Genomic DNA, 10,799 nt, shown 5'->3' on the forward strand with positions numbered 1-10,799 from the left:
AAGAAACCAGAGGATCAGGAGCTTGTAGAAAAGGGACAAAGAGCAAACTAGCACTCGGCCATAGTAGAGCTGTGCCCACTTTGCATGTCCTGCCCATGGTCCCTCCAGGGCTGATGAGTGCAGCAGGGGAAGCCCCACAGGAGCTGGACCTGGAGGAGAGAGGAGGGGCAAAGGTCAGCGGGCTGAAAGAAATTGCAGGTCACCTGGGGAAAGCAAGAGGAAGAAATTTTCTCATTGTTTGTCGTAGCGGAAGAATTGGAAACCGCCTGGTTTTGTTGTTGGACAGCAGGCTTAAGAGCGCTCTGTCCTGAAGCACAAAATTAAATCGTTAAGAGTCGGCAGGTTAGGAGAATAACAGGTTTAGGAACAAATGGGACAAATTCAAATGAGGGAGGTCTGTCAGTTGATGGTTAATGGTCCAGATGCAGCACTGCCTCAGGGTATCTCCCATCTGCTGTTAGCTGGGAAATTTTTGCAGGGGAATACTCATTTTTCAGACATCCTGTATCTGTTTCTTATCCTCCTGGTGGCAGATGCAGGTTCCTGATCCGTACGGTCCTTTGGGCTGACAAAGCACGGCATTTCCCACGTAGGGAATGGTGATGGAGCAGCATTGCTGGGATGCAGAAGGACACACCGGTGGTGTGAGGAAGAGGGGCTGAAACACTGCCATAAAATAGGGGTGCCTGGGCAGATCTAAGCCAGGAGAGCAGCACTGGTGCAAAGCCTAGCTGAGCTGCTCAGGAGGCACCTACCCCTGTGCTAAAGAGCACAGCAGGATGGGGCCCTGGTCTGAGAGCGTCCTCTGACTGTGCCAGGCTGAGGTCTGTGAGAGGCCACCGTAGATCGGAGAAATACTCAGACAGCAGCTTCTGCTGGGCTAAAATACGTGTCCTGTGGCAGGGTTCTGAATCCACGTTGTTTGCTGCATTTTTTAAGACATTTTTGGCAGAAGAGTGTTTAAGTCTGTTCCAGAAGGTATGTTCCTGCATGTGCCCCGCCTAGATTTTAACTTGTTATAAAAGCAGAGGTTCTTTAAGAAGCTCTTCACATATGTTTCTAAGCCAGCACATGGAAGAATATTTTCATCTGCAAACTGTTTTTCACTGTGTGGGTTGTTAGTAGTCTTCTGTTCCTGAGCTCCTGGGGCTATTGTGGTACCACAGGAAATAACAGATCAACTTGGATTTCACAGATTCATGGTGTGCTCAGAGAAGTGGAATTGTCTTCAGTATTAGCCCTTTCCAGGCCATGCGGGCAAAGCTGCCCGTCCCTGTACCAAGGGTGTGAGCTGGGGAGCAGAGGGAGTACCTGGCCTGCTTGTTAGGAGAACTGACCCTGCGTGATGAGCTAAATGCCAGGAGCTGGTCTCTAGCTGAGCATTTTAAAACAGCCAGACGGTCGAGTCAAGTTGCTTGTTTGGAAAAGCGGAGGCTAAAGCTAAATTCTCTCCCTCACGTTTCCTTCTGCAGCTCACTGCTTGCCTCCCAGCCTCTCTGCATCTCCTTTGCCCATCTCACTCTGCATGTGTGCTGGGAGCCTGGAGCACTCGCATTGGGGCGGTTGAGTTCTACTACATGGCAGAGAGGCTGCACGCTGCATGTTTAAGGTGTCAGCCCCTGCGGGAGCCATTCATTCTGTGCCTGCCGTGGCAGAGTGCTAGCCACCATATTCCTCAGGGCTCCCTTTGCTCTTTTGGCGATTCAGGTCCATGGGCAGTAATGTGTCCAGCCCCTCGTGCATGGGGCAGGGCAAGTTTAGTTTTCAGTTTATTTGCTTGAAATTTGGTTGGCTCCACTCATGGCCCCAACAGTCTCCTCTGGGTCAGAGGCTGCAGCTTGGTCATCATTGGGAGCAGGACGCCTCTCTGCAGAAACGGCAGGATGTAGGTTTTAGGCTTTTCCCAGGATTGGAGAGCTTTCTGGGAAAGTACAAAACAGGCTTCAAGTAGACATGTCCGGCTGCTGCACACACATCAGCCTTGCAGGCTCTTCAAGGCAACCAGTTCCTTTGCAAACCTTGTTAAACTCTTAGGGTGCTTATGGTTTCATGGTCTAATTACAGTGTGAAAAAACATTTCCTATTATTGGTTTTGAATGTGCTGCTTCCCGCATATTTGGTGTGATGCAGAGACACAGTGCAGTCTTTTTGCCATTCCCTCCTTCGTGAAGCAGATGACACTTTACATCTGGGTGCGTCTGCACATTTTAACAACAGAAGCCATAACCTGGAATAACGAAGCATCACAAAGCAGCTCCTTGGGTTTTTTCTTTAATCCTTAGACATTTCCAGTATAAATCATGCCTGGGATTAGCAGGATTTTTGCATTCAGGGAATATTTTGCTTTAGATATTCCCAAGAGAGAGAAATTCTTAAAATTTACTTTCCTTCCCATTGCCTGCAGGAGAGGGGGATGCTGTTGTACTTCCTTTGGCATTGCTCCAGTGTTACAGAGAGGCTCCGCCCCAGCTGTCAAGCAGATTGATTGAGGCAGGGGGTGCTTGTTTTGTCATGGGGAGCCAAGGACTATGGTTTGTCTGCTGGCTGAGAGGAGAATGGAGGAAAGTGGAGCTCTCACCGTTGTGAATTGTTCTGCTTGGGTAGAGCTTGTCCTCCCTCTGCTTTGAGAGGATTTGAGGAACTCCAGGCTCCTGACCAGCTTACCTAAGCCACAGGGTATGTGAAAGGCTGATCTAAAATACGCAGCATCTGACCAGAATGTAGATTTTAAAAGCCACAAGTATTTTGAACTCTGCTGCAAGCTTTAAGCCTGGCAGGGAATCAAATAGGGCAGATCTATTCACTGCTTTCAGCAAGCACTTTGGGTTTGACTCGAAAAAGAACAAAAGGCCAACAGTTTTGGAAAAACTCTCCCAGCAATCAGTGCTCTGTCAGTGCAAACATTTCTCTTGGTGTCACGGGGGGATTAGCTCTGTGAATCCTGGCTCTGCTCGCCCTCAGAGTTCACTGAACCAAGTGCAACCGGAGCAGCCATTCTTGCAGAGGGCTGCAGCTTTTGCACCAAGCTCTGGTGTGTGTGATTTTCCTTGTATCGCAGAGCACACCTGAGCATCACAATACAACACTGGGTTGGAGGAGGCTGCAGGCAGGAGAGTGAGGAAGCCTTCTGCAGGGCTTTGAGAAGATGAGAGAGATTCTGCCACCTTTCCACACCTCTCCTTGCATCCTGAGCTCACTCTTGGTGCTGGTGCTGCCTCTCTGGCCCTACACGCCTTTCTCTACTGCTTCCTCTCTCATAGTCCAGGACTGCAGTTCTTGAATCATAAACAATTTATTCAAAACACTGAAATCTTTCCTGGCAGGAGGCTGGCTCTGCGTGCTCTTTGGCTGAGATCTGGCAATATGTAAACACCCAGCCCTGTGTCTGTGAGCCACATAACTCCAGCCATGCCGCCGGGAACAAGGACTCACACTTGCATGCATGCCTGGGCTATGAATGCTGAACGGGCACCTTGCATTGAGTCAGGACAGGGTCAGGCTGCCTCTGCGAGAGGTGGAGATCTGCAGGAGTGGAGCTGGGAGGTGCAGAGCTACGAGTCTTGACTCAGAAGACAAATCCCTCCAAGCACAAGCACCTACTTCCACTGACGCTGCCTGCCACAGGGCTGCAGGGCCAGGAGGCTTTGGGGTGCTCAGTGTGAGGTTTCTGCAGTCCCTCTACCCTGCCCGCACAACAGGCTGCATAGAAGGGGGGTGGCTGTTTGTGCTGGTGTGCACTGCTGTGCTGGTGCTCTCTGAAGGGCTCTGGTGTGGTGGCTGCATGGCGCTGCAGGCTGACTGCTGGTTTCTCCTTCCCACCAGGTCTGCCCATCAGCACTTACGCCAAATACTGCTACCGGAAACTCCAGAAAGTAGCCGTCACTGGAGGCAAAAAGGTGAGTGGCTGCCCCTGCTCCAGGACCTGTAGGCTGCCCGAGCAGTACTCTGCTTCCCAGGTCCCAGAGCAATCAGCCCCTTGACTGTCGGAGGTCACTGCTGATTCAGTGATGGGAAATGGACATAGAGCTAGTGGGGGAGGCTTGCTCAGGGCTCGTCTCTCCATGAATGTGTGGGAGAAGGCTGCTGCCCAGGTCCCGCCATCCTCCTGGCAGACAGCAGTGGCTGACATGCTGGCAGCTGCATGGCTCTATGCTCCCTGGCCTTAGGGACGAGGAGGACAAACCTGATGTTTACCTGTCTCCAGGGTAAGAGGAGCTGTCTGTGCAGGGGTTGCCCATCATTAGGTTTCTTCAGGTGAGGGGAGAGTCTCCCTTTGCCACTGAGAGCTTGCATGGGCCAGGTCTTGCAGCTGGTTTACTGCAGAGTTGTTCATTCCCAGTTCAAAAAATCACACAGCAGAGATGGCTGGTGCAGAGGAGAGCCTCTGTGCTCTGTGTTATCTGGAAATCCCCCTCCTCCCTTTCCTCCACATGGTTCTGTGCGGGGCTGTGAAAGCTGGCAGGCAGCCTCACCTTGTCCGTTCTAGGTCTCTGAGCCAGATCGGGGTGTCTTTTATTTCTGCAAATCCCTCTGGGGCCTTCCTGCGATCTGGACTCTGTGTACAGTGAGCAAATAGCTTAAATACCTCAGGAGGGGTGAAGGCTCCTGGCATCCCTGCGGGGGCAGGACAAGAAGTGTCCAGACACACATAGCACACAACTGCAACCCCGGTGGCTGCCACCCTCTGAGGGGTCAGCAGGAGCTTTCCCTCTGTCACACTCACACTTGGCTGTGGGGATGCTGCTGAATGGCCACCATGCTGGGCAGCCTGTCACCCCTGTGACAGCGCTCTGTGTTTCAATCTCTGCCAGGGGAGATTCAAAGCCCCTTTCAAGTGTCAGCATCTTTCAAAAGCAACAGGTCCTGGTGCCCTCTTTTCAGAGAGCTTTAGCACCTCTGAGAGCAAAGCTTTCCCTAGAGTTGGACATACCTGGAATTCCCGTCTTCAAAAGGCTGTTTTTCAGCTGTCCCGTGGCCAAGCGCTCACCCAGTGCCAGGCTGGTATACACATGCCCTCTGCTGACCTCACCACAGCTGGGACAGGCTGGGCTCCATCCTTCCTCCCACAACACCAGCAGGTAGAGCTACAGCTGGAGCAGCCTCCCACATGTGCAAAACACGGCAACAGAATCCCTGCAAAAACAGCCCAAACTCTCCAAAGTGGTCTCCTGCCAACAGGCAGCAGCTTCTCTGCTCCTCTTGGGCCTGATGAGTTCAACCCCCACCCTGATTTTAGGAGGTGGAGGCTGCAGAGCAAGAACTGTGCTGCCAGGAGGCCAGCGAGGTGTCCATGTGCATGGCCGGCCCTCTCCATCCTGGCCGCTCACCACCACCATCCCCAGGTCACTGTTTCTGTGTGGGCTGGCTGTGCCACAGCTGCACTGAGCTCTTCTCTGTCCTCAGGGCCTCCGTAAACCGACAGTGGAAGAGATAATGCATGCCAGGAATGCCATTGTGACGCCATCGCTCTTCGGCAGCTCTCTGGAGGAAATCATGCTGCGGCAGCAGGACATGTACCCAGGTAACAAGCTGCCCTGGGTGCAGACGCAGCTATCGCAGCAGGTCCTGGCTCTGGGAGGAGAACAGACGGAGGGGATTTTCAGGTGAGCTTTTGGGGTGCTATGTTACTTTTGAGCCACCCACATGTCAGTCCTCAAAGCGGAGAGGTCAAGATTGACTTCCAAGTGCTTCCTCTTCCCTGAGAATAGCACTCTGCCATGGATCGGACAAAACCTGACCTTTCCCAGGTTCAGGAATCACCTCTTAAAGTAGCATTAGCCTATTTGCATGCATTAGCACAGAGGGGACAGCATAGATGTGACTTGAACTACTTAGGACAGCACGTACCCAGGCAAGGCATTGAACTTTCATCAACTTCAACAGAAGTAGTTGGCCAGTGCGGGCAAGGGATGAGCTCTTGGGTCCCTGACAGAGCAGTTCATCAAATGCAGCTCATCAGCCTTGATGATGCACAAGATGATGCTGAGGAGTCAAGAGAGACAAAGAATCTGTGTGGTGAACATAAGAGATTCTGGTTTGGGTTTGTTTTGGGGTTTTTTTTTTAGTATTATTATTTAAGATTTGTGTTAGTTTTTCAGTAGCTAAACGTGATTTAAGGTAGCTAGCAAAAGAACTCAACCTTGCATTGTAAGGCTTTCTAATACATTGGTATATTTAGCCAGAGATGCTTCTTATCTTTGGACTGAACATGCTGCAGAGAGGCCTAGTTACAGAAAATAATCACTTCTGAGGACAGAATGATAGTTGCTGTCTGAGCTAGTGGGAAGGAGACAAGCGTTTCTTCTACCCCCACTTGAAAGCTGTGTTTAAAAACAGGCAATGCATTCTCTCTGAGGAACTGCTTCTGTAGCTGCTGCTGGTGCATGCTCCCTTCTCCCTGAGGCCCCAGAAGCAGCTTTGGAGCCACGGTTTGCTGGCCAGCTGCCACACCAGGCACGTTGCACTGCTCACTCTCTGAAGCACCTTTGCTGTGTCTCTGTTTGCAGGATACCTGGTGACATAGATGAAGTCAATGCATTGAAGTTGCAGGTGGATCAGTGGAGAATCCCAAGCAGCCTCAGTGACCCCAACATCCCAGGTATGGGAATGCAGCAGATGTGTGTGCTGCAGCCTCAGCCATGGTACAGTGCAGAGGGGAAGGTACAGGAGCAGCCCAGGAGGTGTGCTGCTGCCTGGGGATGTGTACCCAGGCTGTCTTCACTAACTGGGTTTTCATTCTGTGCCTTTCCACTGCCTTTCCAAATACTACCCATAATAAAAATACGGGGGGCGGTGGGGGAACCTCTGCCTCCAGCTGGCGCCAGCACAGTGAGGCTATGCAAGCTGGGCAGCATGCAGAGCAGCTGGGAGTCATTCAGGAGCAGCTCTTTAGCTCCAAGGTCTCATTGACCTCTCCTTTAGGCGGCCCCAGAGCTGCTTCCTGGAGGAGCAGGTAGATAAGAGCCAGCATTTCCCTCTAACTGGCCAGTTTGGCTGCCTGAGAATTTCAGAGCCAAGACTGAAATAAGGTGAAACAGGACAAGTGCAGAATACCTTCTCTGCCCTCTGTTTCCTGGGGCATTGAGTCTCGCTGCCAAGTTTGCCTCTGAAGGTGGTGGGGAGCTCACCAGAACTGTTCTCATGCACCCTGCTTTCTGCCCAGCCTCTCTCCTCAAGCTCTGGTATCGGGAGCTGGAGGAGCCCGTGATCCCCCAGCAGTTCTACAAAGAGTGTATCAGCAACTATGAGAACCCTGATGCTGCCGTGGCTGTGGTGCAGCTTTTGCCGGAGCTTAACAGACTGGTGCTGTGTTACCTCATACACTTCCTGCAGGTAGGCAGCCCCCGCAGTTCTGCGCCCCTGCTGCTGGCCAAGAGCCTGGAGCACATGGGGCACAGTTAGTGGGACAGCTGTGGTGGGCCATCGGCAGGGTTTTAGGACCTCTCACCTGTTTAAGGTGGGATTGATGGAGGGGGGTCTGCTGCCTTTGTCCCTTATGGGAGCAATAAACGGTATTCCTGATCTTGTAGATCATGGGCCTGGTCCCAAAGGTTGAGATCTGCAAGATGTTCCCTGCCTGCTGAGGCTCCCACGCTGTCGGCTACATCGGAGCATAGTGGTCTTCCCCTATGAACGTGTGGCTGTTGGGGCACTGTCTTTTAGGGAGGCCACATCTCTGCTCTCCTTGCACCTCTTCTTAGGCCACATGTTTGGAGTCTTTTGCCCTTTTCCAGCTGAATGTCTTATTATCTGCAGATCTTTGCTCAGCCATCAAATGTGGGCAGAACGAAGATGGATGTGAATAACCTGGCCATGGTGATGGCCCCCAACTGCCTGCGCTGCCAGTCTGACGACCCTCGCATTATCTTTGAGAACACACGCAAAGAAATGTCCTTTCTTCGCATGCTGATAGTGCACTTGGACACGAGCTTCATCAAAGGGCTGGTTTGAGCCGCTGGCCCTGGCGTCCAAAACATTGCTCTGGGGAGTTGCTGGGTGCCTGAAGTCTTCTCCACTTAGGTTTCTTCCATTGTCTTTGCTGTTGTCACACCCTGGGTTAGCCCCTGAGCATCTCCCAGCATATGACCTCAAGGACAAGGACTAGACACTCCTGGAAGGCTCGAGCTGTTCAGCACCAGGAAGTCCTTGGGCATGCCAGGCCAGATTCAGTGGTTCCTGGCCTTCCAGCGTGTGTCAGAGGGGAGCAGCCCTCCCCCTTGGAGCCACAGGACTGGTTGCTCATTGAAAGGGCTGTGACATCTGTGAGAAACCGCTGCCTGGGGCAGTGAGACTCTCCATCTCCCTTCTGGAGGCAGAGTTGGCTTCAGGTAGGAGGACATCACTCTTGTGTTGTGGCATAAGCTGGTCCTGGGGAGATGCTGCCTCATTGGGGATAATCCCAGTGCTATGGAGCCAGCCTGGTTCACCTCTGCAGACTGTTGGTTGGAGGTGTGAGGGTTGTTCTGACACCCCACGATGCTGTGGGTAGAGGGATGTGAAGGTGCGGGTGGGTTCGCTGAGGCAGAGAGGTTCCTTGGACTGCGCTGGTCAGTGGAAACACATTGCAGCCCAGGGAGAGGAGATGTTTGAGCCTCTGCTGCTGGTGGGCAGGTAGGCAGACATCCCACAGCTGGGAGCCCTGGCAGGCCAGATCCACACATCATCCACCTCACCTTCTTTAGGCGGCTTCAGAGCTGCACAGCAGCATGTGGTTAGCATGTGGGACCAGCCCTGTGCTGAGCTGAACTAGCACCCACCCATGCCATGGAAGCTGGGGACAAGAGGAAGGCCATGCACCTGACAACAGACAGATAAACAACCTCTTTGGCATCCTCCTAACGAGGGCTGTATCCTCTGGAGGGGTAACCCCAGCGGCCTTGCAGCTCCTTTCTGCTACGGGCAAAGTGAGCTGACACCGGCTTTCCTGAAGGGCCATGCTCAGACCAGCCTCATGGCTCTGGCACCCACCCGTCCTGGTACCACATCCTTCCCAGTCTCTGCTGGGGACTGAATACCAGTTTTGGCCACCCTTCTGGTTCAGCCCAGGTCTAAAGAAAGCTGGGAAGGCCCTCAACAGTACCTGTGCTCAGATATGCCTTTCCAGGCAGAGCAGCAGCATTGCTGTGTGCTTGTGAAATGCTTGGTACTGCCTGGAGTCAACTGTGGCACCTATGCGCCTCCCGCCTAATTCCCAGAGGATTTACAGAGAGGCTGGGAAGAGAAGGGGAGGGAAGGGAAGAGAAAGGAAGAGGCAGGTCTGAGTGGCTGAGATGTGCTGGAGCCTGTGTAGGAGCAGTGTTAGGCGGGCAGCTCAGCATTCTTACTGCTGCTGTTAAATCCCTGCGGCTTTCTGTGTGCCACCAGAAGTAACGCACAGCAAGGACAGTGTCTTTCAGAGGCAGTGCATGGATTTCCCTGCAGCTTCTGGATACTGTTGCATGTTCCTTAGCAAGCAGCAATTTCTAATTTGGTGGCATCCTGGTATTACTCTTCTCTTCCTTTGAAGTGTTTTCCCTGCTGGAGGCAGGTCTGCTGCAAAAAGCTGCATGTTGGGATTACTCATGCAATGCTAAGTCTGCTGGTAGCATCCAAGCTTTCATTTATATTTCTGCATTCCTCTCCCTTTCAAGTAGGGACCTGGGATCATCCTCTTCTGATTGCAGTGGGGAGCTGAGCCCTGCTAGTAGAGAGGTTTAAAGCTGGTGTCTGAATCTGTACTAAACGTTTGGGCATAAGGTGCCATGTGCAGAGAGTGTCCCAAGCCTACTGGCTGCTTGGATCTCCTGAAGTACCTGAACGGGGTTTCCAGGGCACACGTTTGCTCAGATGAACTCCACAGAGGGAGTTCGGTTTGTGCCCAGCTGAACAAGGGTTGTGGTTCCTCTCCTTGTACCAGGTGCTCCCACGTCAGGATTAGCTCTGTCAAACATGCCCCCAAAAATGTGTCAGGATCTGTTTCACACAGCCATCTCATCTCACCCCATCCCATCCCATCCCATCCCATCGCTTTGAAGCCATTCAGCTCAGCTTGGCCTTCTGAAATGCTGAACAACTTGTACTTCAGATGTGGGACTACCTTCCCAGAAATGTAGAGACACGTAGGGGGACCAGCTCTGCCATATTGTACCGAAATTTGAATCGTTGAATAGGCTTGGGGTGCCACATCCTGCCCCCCCTCTGTGGGCTGGAGCAGCCGTGTAGTGCCTGCCCTCCTCTTTGGGCTGCAGATGCATGTGCCTGTGTTGGGCTTCGCCCACAGCCAGCCACACCGTGTAGGTGATCCATGTTACTCCTTGCACTTAGCTGTAGCAGTCAATCAAACTGTAGGCATTTGCTGCTATTACAACTGAATGCTTCTTGCCAGGGCTGTAAAATAGGCTAATAAACGACACTGGATATTATTTTCTTTGCCAATAGATTTGTAAATACAAATCAGTAAACCAGCCTCTCCTCTGTTCTAATAATAAATACAATCTCCATGGTTGTCTCTTGTCCTTTTTGTGAATTTCTGATCATGTCCACCTGGAGCTGCAGATTTCAGACCTGATGTCAGTGTTAATGAATAACATTTGGGAATCAGCATGACATAAACACTTGGAAACCAAGCTGTGGGCTGGTTCTGTCTTAACTCTCAGGCAGCTACTAGGGACGCTCAATGAAACTTGGAAGAGAAGAGGTTAAAACAGATAAAGGACAATACTTCTTTACACAGGATCTTCTGGAGCCTTTCAGAAAACAAGTCAAAAGGGGATTAGAGAAGCTTATGGGCAATAGCTCCACAAATGGGCAGTCAGAGGATA

The 10,799-nt window shown here is 52.0% G+C and overlaps 1 protein-coding gene across 1 annotated transcript in view; it reads left to right on the plus strand.

The window, feature by feature from the left end:
- The window catches only part of LOC104829948 (rho GTPase-activating protein 39-like), a 41,029-nt gene extending 32,178 nt beyond the window's left edge, over positions 1-8,851 (plus strand). Inside the window, exons 6-10 of the mRNA XM_010564523.1 lie at positions 3,823-3,896; positions 5,404-5,603; positions 6,507-6,598; positions 7,163-7,332; positions 7,756-8,851. Coding sequence (XP_010562825.1) covers positions 3,823-3,896; positions 5,404-5,603; positions 6,507-6,598; positions 7,163-7,332; positions 7,756-7,950 — 731 coding nt within the window. The 3' untranslated portion in view covers positions 7,951-8,851. The remainder of the gene's footprint in view (positions 1-3,822; positions 3,897-5,403; positions 5,604-6,506; positions 6,599-7,162; positions 7,333-7,755) is intronic.
- Positions 8,852-10,799: the final 1,948 nt, after the last annotated feature.

Source organism: Haliaeetus leucocephalus, unplaced genomic scaffold (assembly GCF_000737465.1).
Source record: "Haliaeetus leucocephalus isolate CR32 unplaced genomic scaffold, Haliaeetus_leucocephalus-4.0 Scaffold182, whole genome shotgun sequence".
NCBI lineage: Eukaryota > Metazoa > Chordata > Aves > Accipitriformes > Accipitridae > Haliaeetus > Haliaeetus leucocephalus.